Genomic DNA, 25,147 nt, shown 5'->3' with positions numbered 1-25,147 from the left:
ATAGATTGAAAGGGATTTCTGGATGTCATCCAGCCTCCGGAGCGGTAACTTTGAGTAGGTTCATTAGATATATTCCCCTGTGCAACCCTGCACACAGCCTACACAGAGGCAGAAACACGAGTACACGCACACCTGTACAGCAGATTTGCTGGAGGAAGCTCAGGCTAACAGCGGCTCTGGCAGAATCGAAGCCATGATGGGCATGTTCTTGCTGGTGGCAAAGGGTCCCAGTGCTGGAGAGATTCTCACGAGGCTCTGCAGAGCAGCACAGCATGACATCTTGGGTGCAGGAGCAGAGGCCAGTGAGCAGCGTGTGAGGAGAGAGGTTGGCAAAGCAGGAAGGGAGAGGCTTGACTCATGGTAGCTCAGCAGACTCCGTTGGGTGCAGATAGTCCCCGTATTAAAGCTGTGCTACTAGGAGTCAGCTTTCAGTTATTCTGACACAGTAAATACACCTGGCTGGGATCTGGTTTGGGTTCAGCAGTGACTTCAAAACAACCATTCAGGTTATTAGCTCTGTGTTGAGGAAACCCGTTCAGACTGGCAGTCATTTCAGCTCACTTCCATGATACTCTCGCTGCAATTCAAAGCATGTTTCTAGAGCCCTCTTGCTTGAGGGCTTTAGTGCTGTGTGGAGGAAGGGCTAATCCTTCACTGCCGCGAGGACTCACTCGGCTGCGCAGCGCGGCTGCTGTGATAAAGACAGTAAGAAACTCATGGTTTTGTTCCTGATCTGGGGTAGGGGATGTGAAAGATGTACTCTTATTTCTCACATACTTCCTCTCCTCTTCCACGTCTCTGTGTGTATTATTAGACTGGTTTGAAAACTGTCCCCCTCTAGAGGTTGTCTGTACAAGAAACAGCAGCATGGACCTGAACTCAGGATGTGCCCCTTTCTTTCCCAGAACCAGCCCTTTCCAAGTGTTGGTAATTTATCTGTTACCACCTCTGCCAAGCCTTTCATGCCCCTTTTTCTCCTAACCACAGAGGGCTTGCTTGAGCAGAAGAAATACAGACACTTCTCTTCACCTGTGATCCTTTCTGCTCCTTTGCCTCCCCTCCCATGTTCCCACAGAGGAGCACTCAGCGGTGGGAAGCACTGTTCTCCTCCTGGTCTTGGAGAAGACAGTGTGCTCAGTCCCTGTCTTTCTCTCTCCTTTCTTTTCCCTCCCCTCACCTTGTGTGATGTCGTGAACAGAGATTCACTAAAGTAAAAAGCCAGGCTTAGGCTGATGTTCCCTTCTCATATCCTTACAGGGGAGCATAGATCCTGTCATGTCTGACGCTAACACCAGAGGTGTTTTGCCCTAGAGGAGTATTAAAGGTGAATATCTGTAGTAGTGTAAAATCCAGGTAGCATCATGAAAACTATTTTCTCTGTGTTCTTATTTTAGAGGGTCAAAGTAGCCAAATAGACTTGTGTGTTAGAAATTGTCCTTTGAGTGATTTATGTCAGTGGTTGCAACCCTTTCAATTTTAAGAAAACTGTACTGTTTGACATTTAGTTTTACAAAGCAAGGTGACATTTCTAATTGCCGCCTATAAAATATTTCTGCTTTGTTTTTTTTCTTTCAGAGGATTATTTATTTCTATCTCAGACAGAGGCCATATAAGGTCAATTGTGAACAACTGGCCAGAGAACGACGTTAAGGTACTACCACTGTATAATTTTTTTTCTAGCTTTTATTTAATCTCACTTGAGCTTCTTAAGATTTGTTAGTATTTGATGGAAATGTAAATACTAAATAATGCATCCTTAGCTGTTTGACAATGGTGGCAAAATACAGCTAATGAAGATAATGCATATCTTGAAGAGCGATGTTTTATCCTAAATATGAGGTTTATGGTTTGAGTAAACAATGATGATGAGAACTAGACTTGCCAAACTTTTTATTTTACTACATTATTCCACATTTTGGGGAGGTGTTGGGGGATGCACCTTTGGGTCTTTCTTACTGTGTTACACAGCAGTAGGAGAGGTGATTTTGTCCTCAGATTAGGACACAGAAGTGGTAGTTGGGAGGCCCAGATTTTGCCATTAAATTCGGTATGACCCAGTTGGGTCGAGAACCACAAGGGGAGATGAAGTGAATGATACTTATACAAACTTTTTGATGTCTGGATTTACAAGTGGAAATCATAAACCCAAGTTACAAGCTGCAGTTCCACACGGCAGCTTGGATCCTTCCCACTTATCTTTTAAGGATTTGCACAGTGGATTTCAGGCAAGGAAAAGGAGCATAGCAGATTCGAACATTAAGCATTATTGGTTCAAGTAAAATATTCCTTGTAATCTATTCTTTGACTGTGCAAACATACCTGAATTTTTTCCTGGAAAAACCCACAACTGGTATTGCTCTAAACTTTAAAAATTTCAGTGATCATATATAATTTCACCTGCTTTTGTTTTCAGGCTGTTGTCGTCACTGATGGAGAAAGAATATTGGGTCTTGGAGACCTAGGTGTGTATGGGATGGGAATTCCAGTAGGAAAACTGTGTTTGTATACAGCCTGTGCAGGAATACATCCAGATAAATGCTTGCCCGTGTGCATCGACGTTGGAACTGATAATACAGTGAGTTTGACTGAACTTTGCCTGCCATAAGTTATGCCTATGAAAAGTATTTATTTAAGAGTATTTAGTACTATAAGAGAAGATTTTTATTTGAGCGCTTTTATTTAAGATAAACCCAAATATTTTATGTAAGGGTAAATGATTTGGAATTCCCTATACAGTTACATATCAGTGACTGAAAAACGCCAGTTAATTTGTCAGTGAAATGGTGCATTTGGAAGTAATTTGAATGCTGGAACACTGTAAAACAGGCAGTCAGGTTGACCTGACTTTAAGAAGCTGGAAATGTGAATCAGATTTATTAAAGCAGTTTATTGTTCACAGTATTGATTTGTTCCATTTTAAAAGCAGCCATCACCAACCTCAAGTGCCAGCTGAAATTACTTAACATTGATATAGACTGGAGGCAGTTTCAGTGGCTATATAAATGCAGTATCTTTGGTGTGAAATGTGTTACTGTGAACTCTGGAAAGTGTATATTGAGGAAGTGATTCATCCTGCTGCTGCCTTTGATTTATTCTTTTTCAGACACTCTTAAAAGATCCATTTTATATGGGCCTATACCAAAAAAGGGATCGCTCACAGGTCTATGATGACCTAATTGATGAATTTATGGAAGCCATTACAGACAGGTATGACACTGAATATTCTGCACAGAAGTATGGAAAAAAAAACCCCTTAACACACTGTCCTTGAAATAGTTATTTAAGGAATAAGGATAGGACTAGAAGTCAAAAGACATGGCTGTATTTCTGGCTCTGTAGTGATTTTTCTCTGTGATCAGGAACATGCTGCTTGTAGTCATCTGTTAAATATGCACAGAATGGAGATGGAACCATTTTAAGCAGTGAAAGGTCTGAGGACATCCTGTTTCCAAAGATAATTGATTACGTGCAGGATCTGTTTTACAAGGATTGTATTTCTTTCTGTGTCTAGTGATAGGAATATTTGCCATGTTCTGTAGGTATGGCCAGAACACACTTATCCAATTCGAAGACTTTGGAAACCACAATGCTTTTCGGTTTTTAAGAAAATACAGAGAGAAATATTGTACCTTCAATGACGATATTCAAGGTATACCCTTTGTTTGTTTCTTAATGTATATGTAGAAACTTTGCCTAAAACCATAATCTGCCGTGTAGATCTGTTCAGCTCACCTTAAATTTGTACTGCTTTTACAGGGACAGCTTCAGTGGCCTTGGCAGGACTGCTGGCAGCACAGAAAGCCACTGGTAAACCACTTGCAGAGCAGAAAGTGCTGTTCCTTGGAGCAGGAGAGGTGAGTTCTCTTAAGGGCTCTAGAGCAGCAAGAGATTTAACTGTGTATTTTCTGGTTCTGTAGGACTTGTGGAGATTCACATTCTCTGAATTCTATTGCAGAACTTTTTGTATCAGGCCAGCTGAAATACATTAACAGGAGGGACTACTTGCTTGAAGATGACTATTTGAAAGGTGTTTAACATTTGCAAGGACTCAAGTTGTTCACTTTCTTACATGGACTTGAAAAAAGCATCAGGGACTTGTGTAGTTGAAGGGGAATTTACCATAAAATTATGATTTAGTAAGAAAGAGTGTAAGAACATCTTGTTAATTTTTATAGCATTGGAGAGAAGTACACAGCTGTTTTCTTAGTAAGTTAAATCAGTGGCTGTTTGCAGCAGACACTAGTTAGTTACAGGGGCAGCAGTGTCAGGACCAGCACCAGGCTTCTTGTATCAGCAAAATTGCTCCTGTGGTGCTGACAAAATAACTTAATTAGCTGAAAATTTCTCCAGCTGGGGAAGGTCCTGATTGCAGTAATTGGCCAGTGTTGTGTTGTTGCCTGAGCACTGAGCCCTGCTCTGCACTTCCTTCTACCTTATTTCTTCTGCCAGACTTAGCAGCCTGTGCAGTGAGCCAAGAGAAGGGATGTGGAGGGAAGCGCTGCCAGCATCTACTTTCTGCCCTCTGTCTGCAAGGCCTTTATCACAGGCAGCAGGAGCAGAGAGAGGTTCGGAAAGCAGTTGGGCACAGAACACTACGCCATGGTTTCTTGACAGGAGTGCTGCAGCACTAACTTGTTCTTGTTGTCTGGTTGGGCTGCTTTATTGTGGCTGCTGAACTGGTATAGGCATGGGGGCACAGTACCCAGAGGAGCTGCCTCTCTCTTTTGCTGGAAGACGTGACACTGTTGATCCCCGGAGTCTGCCCCCATCTAGGCAAACAGTGCTTGTGATTCAGAGCTGACTTACTAGATGATTTTTGTGGGGATCTTCAACAGGGTGGTGTTTGCGATGACAGACCTCTTTTGTGACTTGTTAAAAATCAAAGTCCTTTTATCTGCAAGGCCGCCCTGGGAATTGCAAACCTCATTGTTATGGCTATGATGGAAAGCGGTGTTTCTGCTGAGGAAGCCTACAGGAGAATATGGATGTTTGACAAATACGGTTTACTGGTTCAGGTAGGGGTGCACCGTGCTTTGAAATACCACAATACAGATGGCTGGTGCTTTCCATGTCCTTCTCACAAAAAGAATCAACTTTTTATCTATAGGGCCGAGAACAAAAGGTAGATTCCAATCAAGAACCATTTACGCATCAGGCTCCAGAGCAGATACCAAAGACATTTGTTGAGGCAGTGAATGTACTTCGGCCTTCAGCTATCATTGGTAAGTAAGGTTATTTTTGTTTCTGTGTTTCCATCATTTGGTTATTTGCTGCATTTAATTTGCTAACATGGCTCCAAGGAGGTTGGTGACAGTGATCTGCATTTCTGCTGGTGTAAATAAGATGGAAATGTGAGATCAGTTTTCTGCTTGAAAATATACTGAGCTGATTAGCTCTCAAGGCATTCTTCGTTGCAGCTGTGGTGCTCCTTCTGCATCTTGCGTCCTTGTTAACCACTTCCTCTAGTCCTGGTCCAGCTGGTGTTGGACCTTTCTTACAAAACTCTGAGCATGTTCTCACAGCCTGCATGGCCACAATGAACTGAAACTGTAATGAAGGGCACTAAGAGTCAGGAAGACAAAAATACAACCTTTTTCCCAGCCACATTCCCTACACCAGCAGCAAGGGAGAGCGCAGTCACAAACACTGCATTTTCTGCTTTACAGGAGTTCCCTAACTTGAGTAATGTTTTTATTCTGACCTTCCTTCCCCCAGTCAGCTTCTCTGGCCAGAATCTGCCAGCAGCATGGCTTGAAGGAGCTGTTTCATGCTGCAGATCACCAATACCTGCTAGGTCACTGACATATGTAGGTATTGATTTATAACTGTGGCTGTCTGCAGAGGTCAGATGGGATTACAGGTATTTCCTGGTATAACTCTGCAATTTCCTTTGCACATGATTTATTTGGAAAAGTTTTTGGCTGAGTAGCTACCCTGAAGTTTGTAGCCGGTATAGAAACGTACACCACTTTTATGTGTTTGTACCTAGGTGTTTGGGTGTGGTCAAAAGACCAGTATCAAGGGAATGTGCATTGCACAGTTAACACACAGCTAGGATGAATCATCCTAGAGCCTGGAGTTCCCACGTGCTTATCCAGGGCAGCGATAAGTGCACAGATCAATACAAAAAATCATGTAAAATAGGCTTTTGGAACACATTAATTAGATGTTCCTGTGAAAATGAGAATTTTAAGCAGCCACTAACAGAGCAGTGCCTGGCTTCTATCTCCTGCTGCTAGAAAAGCCTGCGATGCTTTGCTCTGAGTGGGAGACTTGAGGGGTGACATGAACTTAATCTACAGTCGCTGTCATCTGCCCTGAGGCAGTCAAGTATTGATTCTATTTTTATGTGTTTCCATTTACTTCAGGAGTTGCAGGAGCTGGGCGGCTCTTCTCTCAGGATGTGATCAAAGCAATGGCCTCTATCAATGAGCGACCCATAATATTTGCACTAAGTAACCCTACAGTGAAAGCAGAATGCACAGCAGAGGAAGCATATACATTAACAGAGGTATGTAATGTTTAGAAATGTTGACCTGTTCGCACTTAGTGATAGAACTGTTTACTGAGTGTGAGAATGCAAGAACTCAAATTATTTTATTATTACTTGGACTTGCTGACATAATAATACAGATCTTGTCTTCTGGCAAAAGTAAATCGAGGTGATTTGAAAAGAAGTCTTAATTTTTAAATAACGACATTTTGCAAAGCTTAAAATAGCCTCAATCTTATTACTTTTTAAAAGAACGACCACGAGGTACTGTTCCATAGCTTTGACCAGTTAACCGTTTCCCACCACGCTTTTTAATTATTTTGTTTTTTAAAGAAACATGTTAACATTGTAATAGATACTAGGTGCAACCTTTAAGAGGTAACGGCTGCCACGTTGTGAGTCAAGTCCGTAAAGCAGATAAAGTCCTTGCATCAATCCAGGAATTCTGCTTTGCACTCAGTCATTTCCTAGTGTCTGCAGGTCAGAACTCATATCATTAACAGTGACCTGTGAAGACCTGTGCTTCCAGTCCAGGAGTCTGTGGTGGCCCTCTGTCCTCGTGTTCCCCTCTCGCAACGTCTGTGTCTCGTACACTGGCACCACCAAACGTTGAAATGAGTGAACCAAGAATAAACACACCTCATCCAGCACTCTTACCTCAAAGCCATTACACTGTGGGGTGCTGGGAGGGGCTTGGAAGTTGGGGTTTTGGGGTGTTTTTTTAATAACACCATCACCAGTGCATCCAGACCTTGGCCTTTAATGAAGCAAGTCTTTTATCCTTCTGCACAACTTTTTATATAAAACTAATCATCTTTGAAGAGAGCCTGAGGGGAAGGGAGGTGGGGGCAAGGGAGCATCAGGCAGACAGAGCACTAGCTTTAACACTTTGAACTGGTTGGTAGTGCCTTTCCTTTACATCATAGGCTCCAGCTCGCTGTGATCTCTCCCCTGTCCATAGGGCCTGCCTGCAGACTTCAGGGGTGGGGCTTGTGAAAAGGCTTCATTTTTTCTCTTTTCTTCCCCTCCTTTTCTTCCCCTCCTTTTCTTCCCCTCCTTTTCTTCCCCTCCTTTTCTTCCCCTCCTTTTCTTCCCCTCCTTTTCTTCCCCTCCTTTTCTTCCCCTCCTTTTCTTCCCCTCCTTTTCTTCCCCTCCTTTTCTTCCCCTCCTTTTCTTCCCCTCCTTTTCTTCCCCTCCTTTTCTTCCCCTCCTTTTCTTCCCCTCCTTTTCTTCCCCTCCTTTTCTTCCCCTCCTTTTCTTCCCCTCCTTTTCTTCCCCTCCTTTTCTTCCCCTCCTTTTCTTCCCCTCCTTTTCTTCCCCTCCTTTTCTTCCCCTCCTTTTCTTCCCCTCCTTTTCTTCCCCTCCTTTTCTTCCCCTCCTTTTCTTCCCCTCCTTTTCTTCCCCTCCTTTTCTTCCCCTCCTTTTCTTCCCCTCCTTTTCTTCCCCTCCTTTTCTTCCCCTCCTTTTCTTCCCCTCCTTTTCTTCCCCTCCTTTTCTTCCCCTCCTTTTCTTCCCCTCCTTTTCTCTTTATACAGTCCCAAATCAAGTGACTCATATGTGAAAATGAGTGAGTGGAGATCTTTCCTCATTTCTTGATGCAGAACTATGAACTCCTTCCCTCCACTGTTAGTGTGGCTCAGTTTCCAGCATTGCAACCTCAAGCAGTGTTAGCTTCACACCGGGAAGGGTAGAACTCCATCGTCTCCAGTTGGCATCCAGATTCCCTTCCATGTTACTGGGCGCATCAGCTCGGAGGGAACTCTTGCTACACAGATTTGCAGGTCCAGAGTGAGCCCTACGCAGGAATATCAGCCTCTCGACAAAATCTAGACCTTAGCTTTTAATAGTAAATGAGAACACTTTTAAATGAAGGTGGTTTAATATCTCTCAGATATCTTGCATGAGCCAGAATAGCGACTTGGGCAGTGTTTCAGTATATAAAATTAAATTCCAATATCTTGGATAGAAAGTAAACAAGAATTAGTTATACAGCCAAGCCTTTAGCTGGCATAAATAAATGTAAAAACTACTGGCATCTCTGATGGCTGAAGGAGGCCAGCAGCACTTTTAGAGAGAGAATCAGCCTAATTTTCGCTTGCGCTTTTTATAGAATATCAACAGAGCAGCAGATGTTTTAAGGGAAGAGGCTCACGTGTTCCCCATGGCTGTGTGTTGAGTCCCAAGGAGCTGGACTTCAGGGTAGTTGGCGCTATCAGATGCAGAAGCAAGACAGTGGTGATTAGATTCAGGTGTGGTAACATGTCTTCACTGAAGTAGCTGTGTGAGCATAGTGCTATTTAAAAAGTTTGTGCCAAATACAGGTTTTTTCCTGTACTGGATCCATATGTCCTTTTATTCATGATTTTCCATAAGTTATTATTTATAGACATGGGTTATTTGGACAATTAAATATTACTGGTCAGTAAATGAATAGGTGTAACTTTGTTCCAGTCCTTATTAATAAATTTTGTAATGTTTCTGGCTCTTTAGACTTTTCTCCATATCTAATGTTTGTTTTCATAATGCTCTTTAGTTCTCTGAAATGTACTCAGTTTACCCATAGTTTGCCCTTCAAAATGTATAATATTTTTCCCTTCAAGATACAGTAATTACCTACAAAATCCTCTCCGACTTTACTTACTTTGTCATTTAACTAACAAAGTTTGTCAGGCAATTAGGGATCAGAGCTCTCAGCCCCATGTGTCTCCTGGCCTCGGGAATAGCCTAATCCTGGCTGGTGTGAAATCTTAGACTAAACTAGGAAGTCAGTTAAGGAAACAAAGATATCATCACTAACCTTTTATTCCTTATTCTTCTTCCACTAGATGGCACCTGTAAAAGTCTGACAATGCTTTAGTGCCCTCTGCCACTGTGTATTGTGTGGGCTGTTGTTGTGTTTTAATTTTCATTGTCTTTTGGTCCTGTCCTGAAATGCATTAATATGTTTTCCTGCCTACACAAAAAGGCTATTGTCGTGGGTATGGCCTAACATTCATAGTTCCTGAGTCTTTAGCTTCTTTGGTAATTTGTTCTCAAATGTAGTGGTCCTGAGGAGCCTTAAATATTTTAAAGTAATGTTGTTAAACCTGTTACTCAAAAAAAGGTCAAGATTTTTTGCTTACAGGGGTTTTAATGCTTGAGGAAAGGGTCATTTATCTAGAGGGTATATTTCATACTCCGAACTCTGGATTTGTTTCAATATTTTGTGCTGATTAAAATCCTTTTCAAAGGAAGGATAAGCAAACTGCATTATTCACTCCTCTCAGAGCTCTCAGCAATAGAAGTATGATACAGCAGTCCCTCCCTTCACCCTCCCACCCATCAGTAAGCAAGTGACCTTTTGTTACTGTACTTCTATTTCGGTCTCCTTTTGGAAGTGGACATTATTCAGCTGTCTGTGTACAGTCCTATGGTGGTGTGTTCTGGCTTGTGGCCGTGGTTCCGGATATATGGTTACGGTTATAATAATGGTTAACACATGAGTACTTTATTTTGTGCATGAGTAGTTCCTCTAAGTCATTGCTGTCTTAAAGAGCAATGAATGATTAAAGAAATAGATTGCTTCCATTCCTTGGAAAGCTGCACAATTCAATGGGTACGCTTGCCTCTTTGGTTTGCCAGATGTTTGCTGCAGAAACATTGCATGTTCTGCAGCTGCAGAAACATGCAGATGCTTACTGATTCTTGTATCTCTTCCAGGCCCTACTGGAAAGGGCGCGTTTGGTGGTTGTCATTCCGGGATTGTAGAAATTGAGTCAGCAAGGGATTTAAGTATGTGCTTGAATCCAGTTGCATTCAGTAGGGCTGTTTGCCTCTTTGCATTTGGCTGTGTGCTCGAGTATCTTCCTGACTCAGTCCTAGAGCTGACTGGGAGCTGTAGGACTCTGGTGTCCCTGTATTTCATAATGACTGTATTGCTCCATACTGTTGGCTCTTTAGAAGCTGCCTGACTGCGATTATTCCTCTGTTCAACAGGGCCGTTGCTTGTTTGCCAGCGGCAGTCCCTTCGAGCTGGTGACTCTGAAAGATGGAAGAACCTTCAAACCAGGCCAAGGAAACAATGCTTATATTTTTCCAGGTAATAAATAAAATTGTATTATTTTTTAATCTTTAAGACTAGGCTATTAGCACCTCTTCTTGGGTTCCCTTGCTACGCTAGGCACAGTTAGTGAAGCAGCTTGAGGAGGTGTTACCAGCATTTAAAGCTGAGAACTCAGTCAGAAGAATGAATGGCATAAAATCAGTTAAGGATGGGTGTTAGGCATGTGCAGCTACATAGGTGACATGCACACAGTGAGCTCACACAACTGGATGTTTCTAAGAAAACAAAAGGGTGTTATTAAAGGCTTTGAAAGCTGCTGCATTGTGGGTTCTTCTGCTTGTTTTGGGGGGGAGGAAAAAGTAGGTGTCAATATGCTCCCCTTGAAGTTATGTCTGCACAAGTGAGGGTACAAAAGAAGCACTAGAGATATTTCTCTGCCTTCCCCTTTCTCTCCCTTTCCTCCCTGAGCTGCTAAGCTCCAACCCCTTGTCAAAAGCCACGTATTACGGTAAATGACTAGCACACATGGTAGTAGTTTTGCGAATGTGTGTAGAAAGCTATGGGAAGGTTTTTAAAAATAACATTCTAGATGACTCGCAGCTTCTCGGCAGCAGGCTGCATATTTTAAAATTATGTGGCCCTAATTGGCGATAATTTTATTGTAGGCGTGGCTCTCGCTGTGATCCTCAGCAGTGTTCGACATATTAGTGATAAGGTTTTCCTAGAGGCTGCTAAGGTAAGTGTGGAAGCAGAGTAGGCTGTGGCTTCTGACATGATGGTGGATGACGTGATGGGCAATTTCTCAAACCTTGCTGAAACTCTGTGGTTTCCTGTTTGATTTCTGTTGGTTTTATCCCTCCCCAATGGAAAAAAAAATGGATTTTGATCAAACAAAATTGTGAAAATTATCGGCTTCCACTGCAATTTTAATTTTCTCATCCAGAAACCAAACACCCAAATAGGAAATCCGACCACGTGTAAATTGCCTCCCAGCCTTGCAGGTCTGGCAGCAGGCCTGCCGCCTCCTCCCCGCCCCGCTCTGGGTTCCACAGCTGGCGTTGCGGTCAGGGATGCACGTGGCCCCCAGACTCCCATCCTCTCCTTTCTTTCCACTCTGGAGCAGGAGCACCTACCGTATCGGAGTAGCCAGTGAATCAACTGGCCAAACACATGGGCAGTCCTGCAGGCATGTCGCGCTCTTATAAATTCCGTGGTTATGGGTAGTTCGGCCTCCAAAAAAAAGGATCTTACTTTGCTAAATGCTTACAAGCAGAATTTGCTGATATGGGCACAGATAGCAGAGTTGATCTTTGAGAATTTTGAGATTGACTGCCTTATTCTAGTGCTTTGGAGCACTCTACTAGTAAGAACACTGCAACTTGTTTCTCTGAGGTGTTAACATGTCTGAGCATGTTACTGATCCCATTCAGGATGCAGTAAATAAAACTTGTTTGTTTCTCTAACTCAGGCGTTGACAGAACAGTTGACCGATGAAGAACTTGCACAAGGAAGACTTTATCCTCCGTTGTCTAATATCAGGGAAGTTTCTATTTATATTGCTGTCAAGGTGAGTATGAAGCATAAAAGTGGACTGTACTAAAAGTGGTTTATGTGTACGTTAACCTGCTGAATTGCACAGTATGACCCTTGAACACTAGGTGCTTGGGCACAAAATACCCACTTCTTTGTGCCTTTAATAAGAGATACTTAGAAAAAATTTTGAGTTTGTTGGATCCTTCAGTTTGGCAGTGATGATGGGCCAAAATTATGCTCCTTTGATTTCTGAAATTAAGTTTTCAGATCCCTGGTAAGGCATTCAGGAATTGTAAAAAGACTTTGGTGTTTGTCTTTATCCAGTTTGTGAGTCCTAAACTTATTGCAGTGGAAGAATGGCTGTTATGCGAATGTAGTAAAAGGCACAAACTGCATGGTGATTTAACTTTTCAGGTTATGGAGTTTTTGTACGCAAACAACATGGCTTTCCATTACCCTGAACCTGCAGACAAGAACCGTTACATTCGATCAAAGGTTTGGACCTACGAATATGAATCCTTCATGCCAGATGTGTATGACTGGCCTGAATCTAAAGTTCACTGATGCATCAGAAGATCACACTCCTCGGGCAGTATCTTCTACTCTGCAGGGATCCCTTTTTCAGACCAATTTAAATAATGATCTTTGAGTCCTGTAATTTATTTTTGCTCATTTTGTTGTCTTTTTCCCCTTCTACCCTGTTTTTCGCTTGACGTAGATTTCTCCCCACTGTTCCAAGTACCTGATAAACTGTATGGATGATGGCACCCGTCACAGGAATGAGAGAGTTCTCCAAAATTAATTTAAATAATGACATTGCATTTCTAGCTTAGAGCCGGCACCATACTAAAGAATTCCATTAATGATGTTTTAGCTACGTGCATTTGAACTATAGCTCTCTCATCACTGCTGATTTCCAGAATGATTTATTTCTGCTTTTAATAATCAGTCTTCTAATTGTCGTAGTGTTGTCACACTGCATTATCTGTGACATCACCAGAGAGCATTTGTCAAAAAAAAAAAAGCACACCTTAAGACAAATGTAACAGTCTAATGGGCTTTCTGTTTTGTCTGATGATTAAAGATGCCCATGTCCAGACTTCCTTGCGGCATTGGCGGCTCTGTTTCTTTGCATGTGCTTTGAGGAGCAGCGTGGTGTGCACATGTGGAATCTGCAGCAATGTTTGTATTTCATGTTTTCATCGTTGTGTGAAATCTGTTATCAGGAAAAATGTGAACCTAGTTAAAATTATCCTTGGAAAGCCTGAAAATAATATTAATCACTTAATAGCTTTTAAAAACAAAGCTATGCTGTTGCATAATAAATTCTATCATGTAAAGGCAGGATCTGAAGGAATTTACGGAAATATTTTAGAGTTTTTACAAGGAGATTTTCCACAGTGACTCCAAGGTGGTGCACCAAAGGATTTTTAATTTGTTAATTTTTTTCAAGGTTCTGTTTCTTCTAAGCTCAATTGTTTTCTCCCTTGCCCACCCTTGTTCTCACAAAAAGATGTGTGTGCGATGTTTTCATGACATTGCTGACTCAGACACTCTTAAGTGGACTCAGTTGCCACTTGGAACAAACCCCCCTCACGCAGCTGATGAAGCTCAAACGAAGTGTTACAGGCAGCTATTGGCACGCACGTTCACAGAAGTTTGACTGAATGTTTCTTGTGGTCTCAGTTCAGTTTGAATACAGGACTCGAAAACTCTAATGCTTAGAAGCTCTAAGTTGATCACTTCATCTTCCTCACTCTGTTTACAGATTTAATTTGTCAGGGTTTTTGTGTGACAACAAAAATTGCAAGTTGAATTTTTCCTTGCAATGAATAGTACTGCACATTTGATAAAGATACCACACTGTGCATTCCTTTTCATTTTGTTCATATCAGGTTTGAGTGCCCTCCATCACTTTGTATTAGCAGGCAAGGACACACAGTGATAGTTACAGTCTGTGACTTCTCTAAATCTAGTCTCTGTAACAAGAACAATGGTATGTCAGGAACAGAAATAAAGATAACGTGCTGTTCCATAACTTGCTGCATCAAGGCAAAAAAGGACAAAAATAAAAAAATAGATAGATGTAAAAGGGCTGTACTGCCAGACTTGAAGCTGGAATCCAAAGAGATGAAGTAAAGCTTGCATAGCATTTACTGATGGCAAGCACCTCTCTCATATCCTCGTTTATATTGGAAAATGCAGTCTCCTCAGAACAGGTCCATACAGAACAGGGAAAATAGTCTCTGTACCCCCTTGGAGGTGGTCTCTGTCACTTCCTGCCTAGTACCTGATTTTAAAATTATGTTCATGTATTAGATAAAAAGAACAGTAAACTTTGGGAAGGCTTTACCTAAGTGAGGAAAGAAGACTGATTATGTAAACACAGAAAATAGCGATGTGGGGAAAAGACCACGTATTCAAACTGTGGTAAAGTGCTGTCTGGTGGGGCTCGAAATGCTACATTGCCAAGTTGGGCGACGTGCGTGGTTTGCAACTTGTATATGTATGTACAAAAAAGACCAACACACACATATGATGTTTTTACCAAGAATGCTTTTTTCATCTATTTTTGCTATGCCTGGTTTTTATTGTATTTAAATTTGTGATCTTACTGAAAAAATATTTATTTAGTGTACAAATTATTTTTACCTTCTGAAAATTCAACTCTAGCTGAAGCCTGTTGCAGTGTGTCAGCGAAGTTCTGCGTCATTGGATTCAAGTATATTGGGAACACACACTTCCTCACTTCTGCCAACATACTAATTAGGCAGACAAGTAACAAAAATATCCCGTGCACTGATCTGGTGTCCCGGCCGAGAATGATCACGGAGGCAGGGCAATCAGTCCGTAAATATAACTCTGTCTTACAAAATAAAGATCTGCATCCATCTATTCAGTCTGATTATTTTTTTCAGGCAAGAAGTGCAGTCATGGTTCATAATCAGTGGGCATTAATAGTACTCAGGAAAACCTGGCGCTTGGGAAAATGGCATTACCTGCACGCAGGAGGAGTCTTGCTTTGAGCAAGAGTGATTTCGGTTCCCAGAGGGAGCTCCCATGCAGGAAATTCGCACTGGCTGCTGTCAAGCTGAGGGAAGATGCCTGTTTTGTGAAGTGCAGTCCTTTCCCTTCCTGGCACGGGCTCTCCCTGCTGTCTTTAAGCAGATGCCAAGAGGGATTGTTCAGAACTGGCCAGCAGTGGGATTTTCCCAAGTACAAATGTTCCTGCATCATTTTTCTGGAAATCCCACTGCACAGGTGAGGAAAAAACAGTCTTTAACTGACTCGGAGGCTCCAGTTACAATACAGCACTGCCCTGGCAGGGCTGCAGATGTGTCGGAGCTCTAGCATAGAGAAGGCCTGACTGCGTCTCTCTAACCTGTCCCAGTTACAGCAGCTAAGTGGTACCAGTTAGACTTCATCCACGCACACACACCCATGGACATTGTTTAATCAGGTTCTGTGGGTCATCTATAGCTTGCAATATAGACACAGTGGAATTTTACCTTTAATGTATAGCCATTGTTTTCTGTTAGCAACAGGTAATGTGTCAGCTCACAAAGTTAAGTGCATTTCACTCTCCCTTTCATCTCTTTCAGATTTTTCTTTTATAAAATATATAGATTCATCTTTGGTTTTGTGTATTCTTCAGATCTCATTAATCTTTGAATTAATTACAACTGCTAATCTTGCCACTTAGTAAGGAACCACAGTATCCTTTTTCATATTCTACTTAACCTGATTTTTTTTTTCTATTTGCTGGCTTATTCAAAAGCATTTACCGATCTTTATTCAGAAAATTCTGTTACGCAGTATGCAAAGGGAAAAAGTTGTTACCGGGATGCATTTTGTAATGCTACATAGTGTAAGTTAAGCCTAAACTGTTCTTTAAAAAAAATCTTATCACCTAAAGGATGACTAGTGTTCTAGCTCTTCACACAGTCCTGGTGACTTTTGCCCTCTGAATGGTATAGAAGTCTGTCTTTCATGTCTCTTCTGTGAGGGTACTATTCTGGATGTACAGAACACTTCTGAGAGGATCAGAAACTCCCACCGAGGTCAGTAGCTCGGGCTTTTCCAGGACTGGTCCAAGACTTGCTTCCCTAAAATCAACAGGAGCAGGACTGAGCCTCTTAGCAGCAATGTAGAGAAATGTCTAGGGGAGGAGAAGAAAGGAAGCCTTTTTTAATTAAATGTGTGTGTTCTTGTTCAGAGACCTTACAAAGGTTTGTATGTTCCTAAAGCCAACAATTGACATGTAGAGGAAGACTATTAAAATGTTGTGTCTGATAGATTTTTAAAACCCAAGTGTGCCTCCTCACAGAAGTTCTTGGTTATGTTTGTGAACAGTGGTGTTTCATGATGTTGTGTTTGTTTTCCAAGCCTAAAACGAAACGACGCTTCACATGCAGATCGGTGTTTAACAGGTTTCCTGTGGTAGGTGCATGTCTTCGTACTGTTTTTTTTCCTAACACGCTGTTTTGCAGGAGGGGGTAAAGTAACCCTTTGTCACACTCCTCTGGTAGTAACTGTAAAGATAAATGATACACCCTTTAGTTTTTCATTAGCGGCCCTATTTAGTGACTACTCCTGTAGGAGAGTGGGGATCACTATTGTGCAGCTACAACTGTGAATTTTAGTTCAGCTGACTCTGGGCCTAAGTAAATCCAAGTTGTCTTCTTTCATTTGCTCTGGGTCTTCTTGACTTCAAAGGTGCAGGCTTGAGCACCTCTGTCATTTGGATAAAGATATCTACGAGACTCTCGGATCAGACTGTAGGAACAGTACAGTTTGGACTCCCGTTCTGCCTCGGCTATAAGTGCTATTCCTGAGTTTAAGAAAACCACTGTCGTTTTTGGACTCTTTTTAAGATGATGCATACTGCTATCCTGTTTCATAACAGCCATCCATAATAGGCAGGGGCTGGTGTTACATTGAATACTGGAGCAAGGAGAAAATCTAGAGCACAGCTCTGATTGCACCCACTTGACAGCTGAATTTGAGCAATGTAATTCAGTTGCCGCTGGTGAAGGGACGTCTAATTCCGTATGGATCTACCTTGACCTACCTACCTACTCCCAAAATACACATTACCATAGTCTCGGAAAGCCTGCAGATGTTCTGGGTGAACCGCAAGGAAAACTGAGCACGCTTTAGACCTCTGCTTCCTGCTATCGCTTCCCGCATCGCAGCGCTCGGTGAGGATGCAGCTTACTCGTGCCTTCTCCAGAGGAATGTGTGCTAACAGCTAGATGGTACATGGGGAATCCGGTACCCGGTGGCACAGTGGACCATGGCCACAGCTCGTGTAAAAAGCTCTCTCGCATCGGACGTTTTGCTTGCGGCGCAGGAACCCTATGCTGTGCGTTTATATTCCCCGGACACGAAGTGGGTGCTGGATTGAACTGAACTCTCCGAGTACCTTTGACTTATCCATCCTTTAAGTAGTTCCTTTCTCATGCAGGTGGAAATAAAAATACTTTTAGGACTACACAAACATAAGAAGATGGCCAGTTTGTCAAGAAATAAAATGTCAAAATAATTTACATTTATTTCTTAAACATATCTACCTTACACAAATAAATGTAAGTCTGCTGGACTGCTTGTGAGAACAGTTCTAGCCTAATCTGTCCGGGCTTGACTTTACGTAGGGGGGGTCATTGCTCAGCTGAAACTAAAATTGTATTTAAATGTGAACTGATTGGGGTTTTTTCTCCTTTATAATGTTGTAACTCTATTGAAATGTGTGTTCTGGTCTTCTATTTTCTTAGTAAAATGCATTCCCTTTGCCTAAATGACATTTGATTTTGTTTATTCTGAAAAAATAATGCTTGACCTATACAGAATTGGTATGCAATTGATTAAATCACCGACGTTATTTTTTTCCCTTTTGTCCCTTGCAAATGATCAGCAAACAAAACAGGTACTTAGGTAAAGCAATTAGAATTTTATCTCAAAACTGGTTTCCTGACTGTTGGACAGCCCTTCACAAAGGACCTCTAAAAGGTACTTGAGGATCTACATCCATATTTTAACAGAGACAAAAAACCCCAGTCTGGAGCGGCTCTTGCCATCCCAGAATCACAGAATCGTATAGGTTGGAAGAGACCTTAAAGATCATCGAGTCCAACCGTAAACCTAACACTGCCAAGCCCACCACTACACCATGGCCCTAAGCAGCTCAGCCAAACGGCTTTTAAATACCTCCAGGGATGGGGACTCCACCACTGCCCTGGGCAGCCTCTTCCAGTGCTGGACAACCCTTTCCGTGAAGTAAAATTTCCTAATGTCCAATCTAAACCTCCCCTGGCACAACTGGAGGCCATTTCCTCTCGTCCCATGGCTTGTGACCTGGGAGAAGAGACCGACCCCCACCTCTCTCCAGCCTCCTTTCAGGGCGTTGTAGAGAGCGAGGAGGTCTCCCCTCAGCCTCCTTTTCTCCAGGCTGAACAACCCCAGCTCCCTCAGCCGCTCCCCATCAGCCTTGTGCTCCAGACCCTTCCCCAGCTCCGTTGCCCTTCTCTGGACACGCTCCAGCCCCTCCATGTCTCTCTTGCAGTGAGGGGCCCAACACTGAACACAGCATTCGAGGTGCGGCCTCACCAGGGCCCAGTACAGGGGACGATCACTGCCCTGCTCCTGCTGGCCACACGACTTCTGACACAAGCCAGGATGCCATTGGCCTTCTTGGCCACCTGGGCACACTGCTGGCTCATATTCAGGCGGCTGTTGACCAACACCCCCAGGTCCTTCTCTGCCGGGCAGTTTTCCAGCCCCTCTTCCCCAAGCCTGTGGACCAGGCACACCAGGGCCCGCTCCAGCCGGCACCGCCCCAGCCCCTCCGCACGTCCGGGCTGCCGGTGCCTCAGGCCCCCGGGGCCGCTGTTGGCCGCCGCCCGCCTTTCCCGGCCTGCCGCGCCGCCTGGGAGGGCGCGGAGGCGGCGGGGCCGGGCCGGGCCGGGCGGTGCAGCGCGGGCTCCGCCTGCCGCCGGCCGGGGGAGGTAGGCCGGGCGGGAAGGGGAGGCCGGGACGCCGGGCCTGTGCGCTGCGCGTTTTCTGACTAAACCCGGAACCGTGTCCCCTCGCCGCGGCGTAGCGGCCTCGTCCCCGGCCCTCCCCGGGCTGTTCCCCACAGCCGCTGTCGGGGAGCAGCCGAGGGCCGCGGCCCAGGGGGGTGGAGGCGGCAGGGCGAGGCCCGGCGCGGCTGTGAGTGCGGGTGGTCGGGCGGGCGTGAAGTGTTTGAGGAGAGGTGAGACCTCGGTGGGTCTCGGCCTTACGGCTGGCCCCACGTCCCAGCCCATGGACACGAATTCACGGTGTAAGGCCCGAGGCCAGTTCAGCTGAGAAGCTGTTAACCTGCTTTTACACTGAGGAAAAGGAAGCAAAAATGTTTCTTTCTGCCTTTTGGGGGGGTGATGGACGTTTATCCTGCCGCCCCAAGGTCAGGTAATTACATGTTGCACCTTGGTGTGCTTGGGAGGACCCTGCTAGCGCACCAGGGAAGAGGGCTGCTTTCCTTTGGAAAGTTGTGGCAGCTCCTTTAAAAGTAACGAAACCTGAGAAATGGTAATTCTTTTGCTTGAAAGGTATCTGAAGCTGTTAAGGCACCTGGAGTTTGAAAATGAGGTGGAAATACACCTGAAAACGAGGTAGGAACTAAGTCTGGGAAGACTAAGGCTGGAGAAAGCACACCCGGTACGGCGAGACATCGTCGGAGTCGTGCACGTGGAAGTTCTGCTCCTAGCGCAGCTTTGGGAAGGTTGTCCTGCTCCTGCAGACCGGCCAGGCTCCTCATCCGGAGAACATAGTGGATACATAAACAACTGAGGTATGGCAGCTGAATATATAGATCCTTCTGCTGCAATAGGTGTCCCATGATCTGTCACGCAGCCTTCAGGCTACGTAAAGGTTTGGTAGTGTTTAATTTTTCACTTAACACTGATGAGAAATAAAACATCGATTGCTTTTAAGGATGCCGTTGCAAAGGTAAAGTAAATCGGGTCACTCCTGCCTCTTGCAGTCTCTGAAGTTGTTTTGAGGGGAGCGAATTTTTCTTCCTCTGCGGTGCTGGGCTGCCCGCTCCTGACATCCAGTAACGGCGTTTAAATGTCAGCAGTGGCTGTTTCGTGTTAGTCATTCTGAAAAGGCTTTTAGAGGAAAGCGCATGCAGGAAAATTCAAAGTTTAAATAAAGCAAAGAAGAAAGAATAGTGGGTTTAAAGATCAGAGCATTTCCAGCTGGCTAGGACTGTTTCTTTAGGTAGCAAACAAAGGTCACATCTTATGTTTGGGCTGCATGTTTGCAACCTTCCATCGACATAAAAAGGGAATCTGCTGCTTGTAAATATTGTGTTTTCTGAAATCATATCCTACTCCAGGGAGGTTTTAGTTTTCTTTTTTAAGGGAGGGGGAATTTGATCCTCACACTAAAGTATGGAGGATGCCTTCATTTAAAGCAAAAATGTTTGTTTCTTTCCCAGCATAAATACATCTGTTCAGCGGCTCAAAACCTCTCTTTCAGGTGGCATACTGACATATTCAAAATGTCGATGGATATAACTTTCCTCGGCACAGGCTCAGCGTATCCCTCTCCAACAAGAGGAGCATCGGCATTAGTGCTTCGCAGGGAAGGAGAGTGCTGGCTCTTCGACTGCGGAGAGGGAACTCAAACACAATTCATGAAGAGCCATCTCAAAGCAGGTTTGTGCTGCTGAAAGGTATTGTGATTAGGGAAGGGGAAAAGTTTCATGAGATCTAAACAAAATACTTTGTCCTCGTGCTCACGGTATTTGAATACGTACTAAACATGCATGAGCATCTGAAGGTGCTGCGTATGGGTGGCAGTTGCTGAACCTGCTGTGCAGTATTCCTTGATTGCCCTTTGGTAAAGAATTGCGTTCGAGAACCGAACTCTCCTGAATTAATTTCTTGGGCTTTGTAATTTCGAACGTGGACCACAGACCAGCTTTAAACTGGCACAGTTTGTATTTGTCTGAAGATGGCTCTTGACAATACCTGCTGTGAGTCTTCCTGTCAATAAATATTGTGCTTTTGTTTTCAAGTAAAGTTGCATGTATTTGTGGTAACTTTTACATTTTGGCAAATAAAGTAGAAACCAGACTTACCTTCAGTCGCGGTGCTTTTGCAGTCTCCAGCGGCAAGAGCAGACTTCTGACTCTCAAGTTATAAAGATGGAATTACCAATTATAAACAGAAAACCAACCTCCTGCTCCCCCAAAATCTGAAGCTATCAGGGGATTTACTGACCAAGTGAATAGACTAATTTTTACTAAATTTACTGATTTTTACTAAATTGTTCTTAAAACAAAGCGATTCTGTCCTTCCTATTGCCTGTTCCTAACAGATGCTGGAGAAAATGCCTTACTGCAAGGAAGTGGGAACTCAGCTAGCAGAGGAGACTGAGGCAGCCTGATTAAAGTACACGTGACTGTAGTGAGAGAAAATTCTGGGCTTTTTTTTAATCTAGCAAGGGCAGGGCCCAGTGCCTGAGAGCTGGAGTGAGACAAACTCAAACACAAAACAAAGCCCAAATCTTTAACTGTAATTTTTCATCTGTTCAAAACAAACCAGTCAGGAACCGTGGGGTTCTTGCTTTTTAAAAAACTTTGAAATCAAAACTGGATGCCTTTTTTTTTTTTTTTTTTTTACTTAAGTTCGTTTCATGTGCTAGATTCAAAACTAGGAACAACACAAATTCCACTTTATGTTTCTCATTGGTCTACAGATTCCCTGTAATGTATGAAAGCACAACCCCTTTCCAGCGCTTCTTTGCGTTTTAATATGGCAGATGTCACCAGTTGTTTCTGTTCCATGCTTGTAGCACGTTTTGCTTAGAAGCAACTAAAACTTCTGTCTCGGCAGTCTTTTCGTGACAAATCAAGCCAAAATAAACCTTGTGTGGAAATTTGTCGCTACTGTGGAAAAAAAAAATACTTTGTGGTTTGGGATTTATTTCTTAAACACTGCTTTTATTTTAATTTCCCTCCTTCCTGATTTCCTACTTCTTGCCAAAAAGTGAGTATTTCTGAGTTGTTAATGGTGTTCATTTATTTTCCTATCTTTTTCTGGTTTGTTTTTCTTCTCCTGTTGTTCTAATCAATAGGCAGAATTACCAAGATTTTCATAACTCATCTCCATGGTGACCACTTTTTTGGACTTCCTGGCCTGCTGTGTACACTTAGCCTCCAAAGTAGCCCTGACCCAAACAAACCACCTGTGGATATTTATGGGCCATTAGGACTGCGAAACTTCATATGGAGGAGTATGGAGCTCTCCCACTCACAACTTCTCTTTCCCTACACTGTTCATGAACTGGTACCTACACGGGACCAGTGCCCTGCAGAAGAATTTAAAGAGTTTCCTTACGTGGACAGAGATGAGGTGTCTCCCCAGGGAGCACAAGGGAGAATACTCCACCTGGATCCAGTAGAAAACTCTTACTTGCTGGTTGAGGATGAGCAGCTAGTTCTGAAAGCATTTCGCCTATTTCACCGCATTCCTTCCTTTGGCTTTGTGGTGGAAGAGAAGCCCCGGACCGGTAAACTCAATGTACAGAAACTGAAAGACCTTGGTAACTACTTTTGACTTGTTTTTCCTCTTTTTAATTTTTTAAATGCCTAAATGCATGTGTTCAAGCTGAGGAGCGACTCCGATTTTCAGGAAATGTAAGAAAATTGGGTTCACAAGCAGCTGAAATCTTTTTATGACCACTTTTCTAGAGGTTCTAAGAAATTAGAGCTGCTGTATCTCTCCGTAATCCATTTTAATTCAATTTTCCATTTTCTATTAAAGACATTTTAATACTTCATACCAATGCAGCAGTCTGAATTGGTGTGTAACACGAGTGCCAATTAATATTGCAGACCATTCTCATACTGGGAAGAGCAAACAAATTCAAATGTTAAACTTTAAAAAGCACAACGTGGCTTTCAGGGAAATGTATGGCCAGTGTATTTGCATGACTTTATTGACTTTAATATGAAGAATATATCTTTTCTTCAAACACACTTCCTGCTAACATTACAAGCTCTTTATTTGTATGAAGTATGTGAAATATCAATTGCTATTTATATTGAGGTTGTATTTTTTCAGTGAGACAGCTCTATATATAGCGTATCTCTTCTTAAGCGACTTTTTTTTTTTTTAAACCTGACACTCATAATACTTAAGGACTCTTTTGCCTTTATTTACCAGGAGTTCGACCAGGCCCTTTGTATGGGAAACTGAAGAATGGAACAGCAATCGTTCTAGAAAACGGAATAACGATTTCTCCTTCAGACGTCTTAGAAGACCCTATTCCTGGAAGAAAAATTTGCATTTTGGGGGATTGTTCAGGGGTGGTTGGAGATGCGGCCATGAAGCTTTGCTGTGATGCAGATGTACTGATACATGAAGCCACGTTGGATGATACCCAAGAGGAAAAGGCCAGGGAGCATGGTCATAGCACTCCAAAAATGGCATCGGATTTTGCAAAATTGTGTAAAGTTAAGAAACTGGTTTTGACTCACTTCAGTCAGCGGTATAAACCAGCTGCTCAGAGAGGGGAGGGAGATACGGACATCACCGAACTGAAGAGACAGGCAGAGTCAGTGTTAGATGGTCAAGAAGTAATGCTAGCTGAGGATTTTATGACAATAGAAATTCCAATGAAAAAGTAAAAGTAGTGTTAGCAAGCTCTATATGAAGACATAAAGTCGGATGATGTTGGATAGCACTTAAAAATAATGGTAGGGTTTCTGGTATCCAAATCAGTTCTCTTCTGTGGCACACAGAGAACCATTGCAAGCTGGAAAGAGTACCAGGTACAGTTAGCGTGGCTTTTGTAAAGCAAGAAAAAAGGATACTCGAACATCTGGGACTTGGAATACATTCCTAAGTGATGGTTTCGGACACCTGGCCTCCCCAGAAACCAAATGCGTAGGCTGGTACAAGCCTTTGCAGCCCAGGGGTTTTCCTTGGACCACAGATTCCTAGAGCGGAGCACTGGATCATTCGGCTTAATGCAGCCCTCAGGAAGGTTTGTGTTCTGCACCAGAATTTAAGATATCTTGCCTGTTTACAAGTTTTTGAATAACATCTATTTCAAACTCGTCGACAGCATTTTGTAACTGTTACCCGATTTCTATGTAAGAGGACTATTACACTGAAACTAATAAAGCATTTATAACTCTGCTAAGTGTTTGTAACTGGGGGTGTTGCTATGCTCAAGTTGAGGAGCTCTTCTAATTCTCCCTTTGCATATGAAGTTTTCTCATAAATAAATATAGTTTAGCCTTCCTGTCAAAAGTGATTCACTCTTAACAATTTGATTCATTTAAAGCTCTGAAGCGTGAGCCCTAAGTTTGCATACCTGTTCCCTGCATCAGCAAAGTTTTGGAAATATGCTCTGGAAGTCTTTAGGCAGATGACAAACAGTCTTTCCGAAGTGTTCCTCCACGTGCCTTTTCAAAGACAAATTATCCTGATAAAAGCATATTTCTCTGTAGAAATACCCCTACGGGAGGAATTTCACCTACGTATAGCTCGGTCTGTTTCTGCAGTGACTTTATTCTTTCAGCTAAGGGACATGTAGACCAACTGTATCTCCTTTTCTTCCCACCTCAAAACAAACTAGAAGTTGGAGTTTCCCAAATGTTAGCGCAATTTTCTGGTCAAAAGTCAAGTCAGTGTTTTTGAAAAATCTACCCTGAGTATGTTTCCCCTAGCGTGGATTCCTGAAAGCTGAAACACTTCATAGCTTTGTAATAAACACTGACAACTCTGGCAGGTCTAAGTACAGCTGCTAGAGTTTGTGCTTGTACTTTTGTTGAGTTGATGGTAATGCAGAAGGAAAATGAATCAGTTTTAATATACGATTTCCCGCCCTGCTTTAAATGTAGAATAACAAAGCTCCAAAAAACGAAGACGCTCCCACTCTTTAAAGATCTCTCCCTTGTAAATGGTGCACCGCTCAAAGGTGGTTTGTGTACAGTGCTAATCTTCACCCAGACCAAGCTGGGTAGATGAGGGAGTTAAATCCTGCAGATAATTTTTCTATACTCTTTGCATTTTCTTCGC

At 43.0% G+C, this 25,147-nt stretch overlaps 2 protein-coding genes across 13 annotated transcripts in view; both read left to right on the top strand.

Moving 5' to 3' along the window:
* Positions 1–17,860, top strand: part of ME2 (malic enzyme 2) — a 37,121-nt gene extending 19,261 nt beyond the window's left edge. For 3 of the 8 annotated variants that reach the window (XM_072859439.1, XM_072859440.1, XM_072859443.1), the window contains 12 exons: positions 1,576–1,651; positions 2,414–2,575; positions 3,104–3,207; positions 3,540–3,649; positions 3,757–3,854; positions 4,902–5,015; positions 5,108–5,222; positions 6,369–6,511; positions 10,469–10,571; positions 11,201–11,271; positions 12,004–12,102; positions 12,483–17,860. In XM_072859439.1, coding sequence (XP_072715540.1) covers positions 1,576–1,651; positions 2,414–2,575; positions 3,104–3,207; positions 3,540–3,649; positions 3,757–3,854; positions 4,902–5,015; positions 5,108–5,222; positions 6,369–6,511; positions 10,469–10,571; positions 11,201–11,271; positions 12,004–12,102; positions 12,483–12,632 — 1,345 coding nt within the window. In that variant the 3' untranslated portion in view covers positions 12,633–17,860. The remainder of the gene's footprint in view (positions 1–1,575; positions 1,652–2,413; positions 2,576–3,103; positions 3,208–3,539; positions 3,650–3,756; positions 3,855–4,901; positions 5,016–5,107; positions 5,223–6,368; positions 6,512–10,468; positions 10,572–11,200; positions 11,272–12,003; positions 12,103–12,482) is intronic. The other 5 variants (XR_012042151.1, XR_012042152.1, XM_072859442.1 and 2 more) reach the window with 5 other exon arrangements.
* Positions 17,861–18,892: 1,032 nt separating this feature from the next.
* ELAC1 (elaC ribonuclease Z 1) lies at positions 18,893–24,295 on the top strand. 5 transcript variants are annotated; one of them, XM_072858954.1, is made up of 5 exons: positions 18,893–19,072; positions 19,658–19,899; positions 20,592–20,770; positions 22,194–22,661; positions 23,285–24,294. In XM_072858954.1, exons 3-5 carry the CDS (start codon positions 20,614–20,616, stop codon positions 23,746–23,748), a joined length of 1,089 nt encoding a protein of 362 aa, XP_072715055.1. In that variant the 5' UTR covers positions 18,893–19,072; positions 19,658–19,899; positions 20,592–20,613; the 3' UTR covers positions 23,749–24,294. The 5 variants fall into 5 exon arrangements, with proteins under 5 accessions (XP_072715055.1, XP_072715053.1, XP_072715056.1 ...); XM_072858952.1 differs by lacking the exon at positions 18,893–19,072 and adding an exon at positions 19,090–19,517 and having other exon boundaries at positions 20,551–20,770; positions 23,285–24,295; XM_072858955.1 differs by lacking the exon at positions 18,893–19,072 and adding an exon at positions 19,090–19,277.
* The last annotated feature ends 852 nt before the right edge of the window (positions 24,296–25,147 follow it).

Source organism: Ciconia boyciana, chromosome 4 (genome assembly GCF_034638445.1).
Source record: "Ciconia boyciana chromosome 4, ASM3463844v1, whole genome shotgun sequence".
NCBI classification, from domain to species: domain Eukaryota; kingdom Metazoa; phylum Chordata; class Aves; order Ciconiiformes; family Ciconiidae; genus Ciconia; species Ciconia boyciana.
This window is presented reverse-complemented; position numbering and strand designations above follow the sequence as displayed.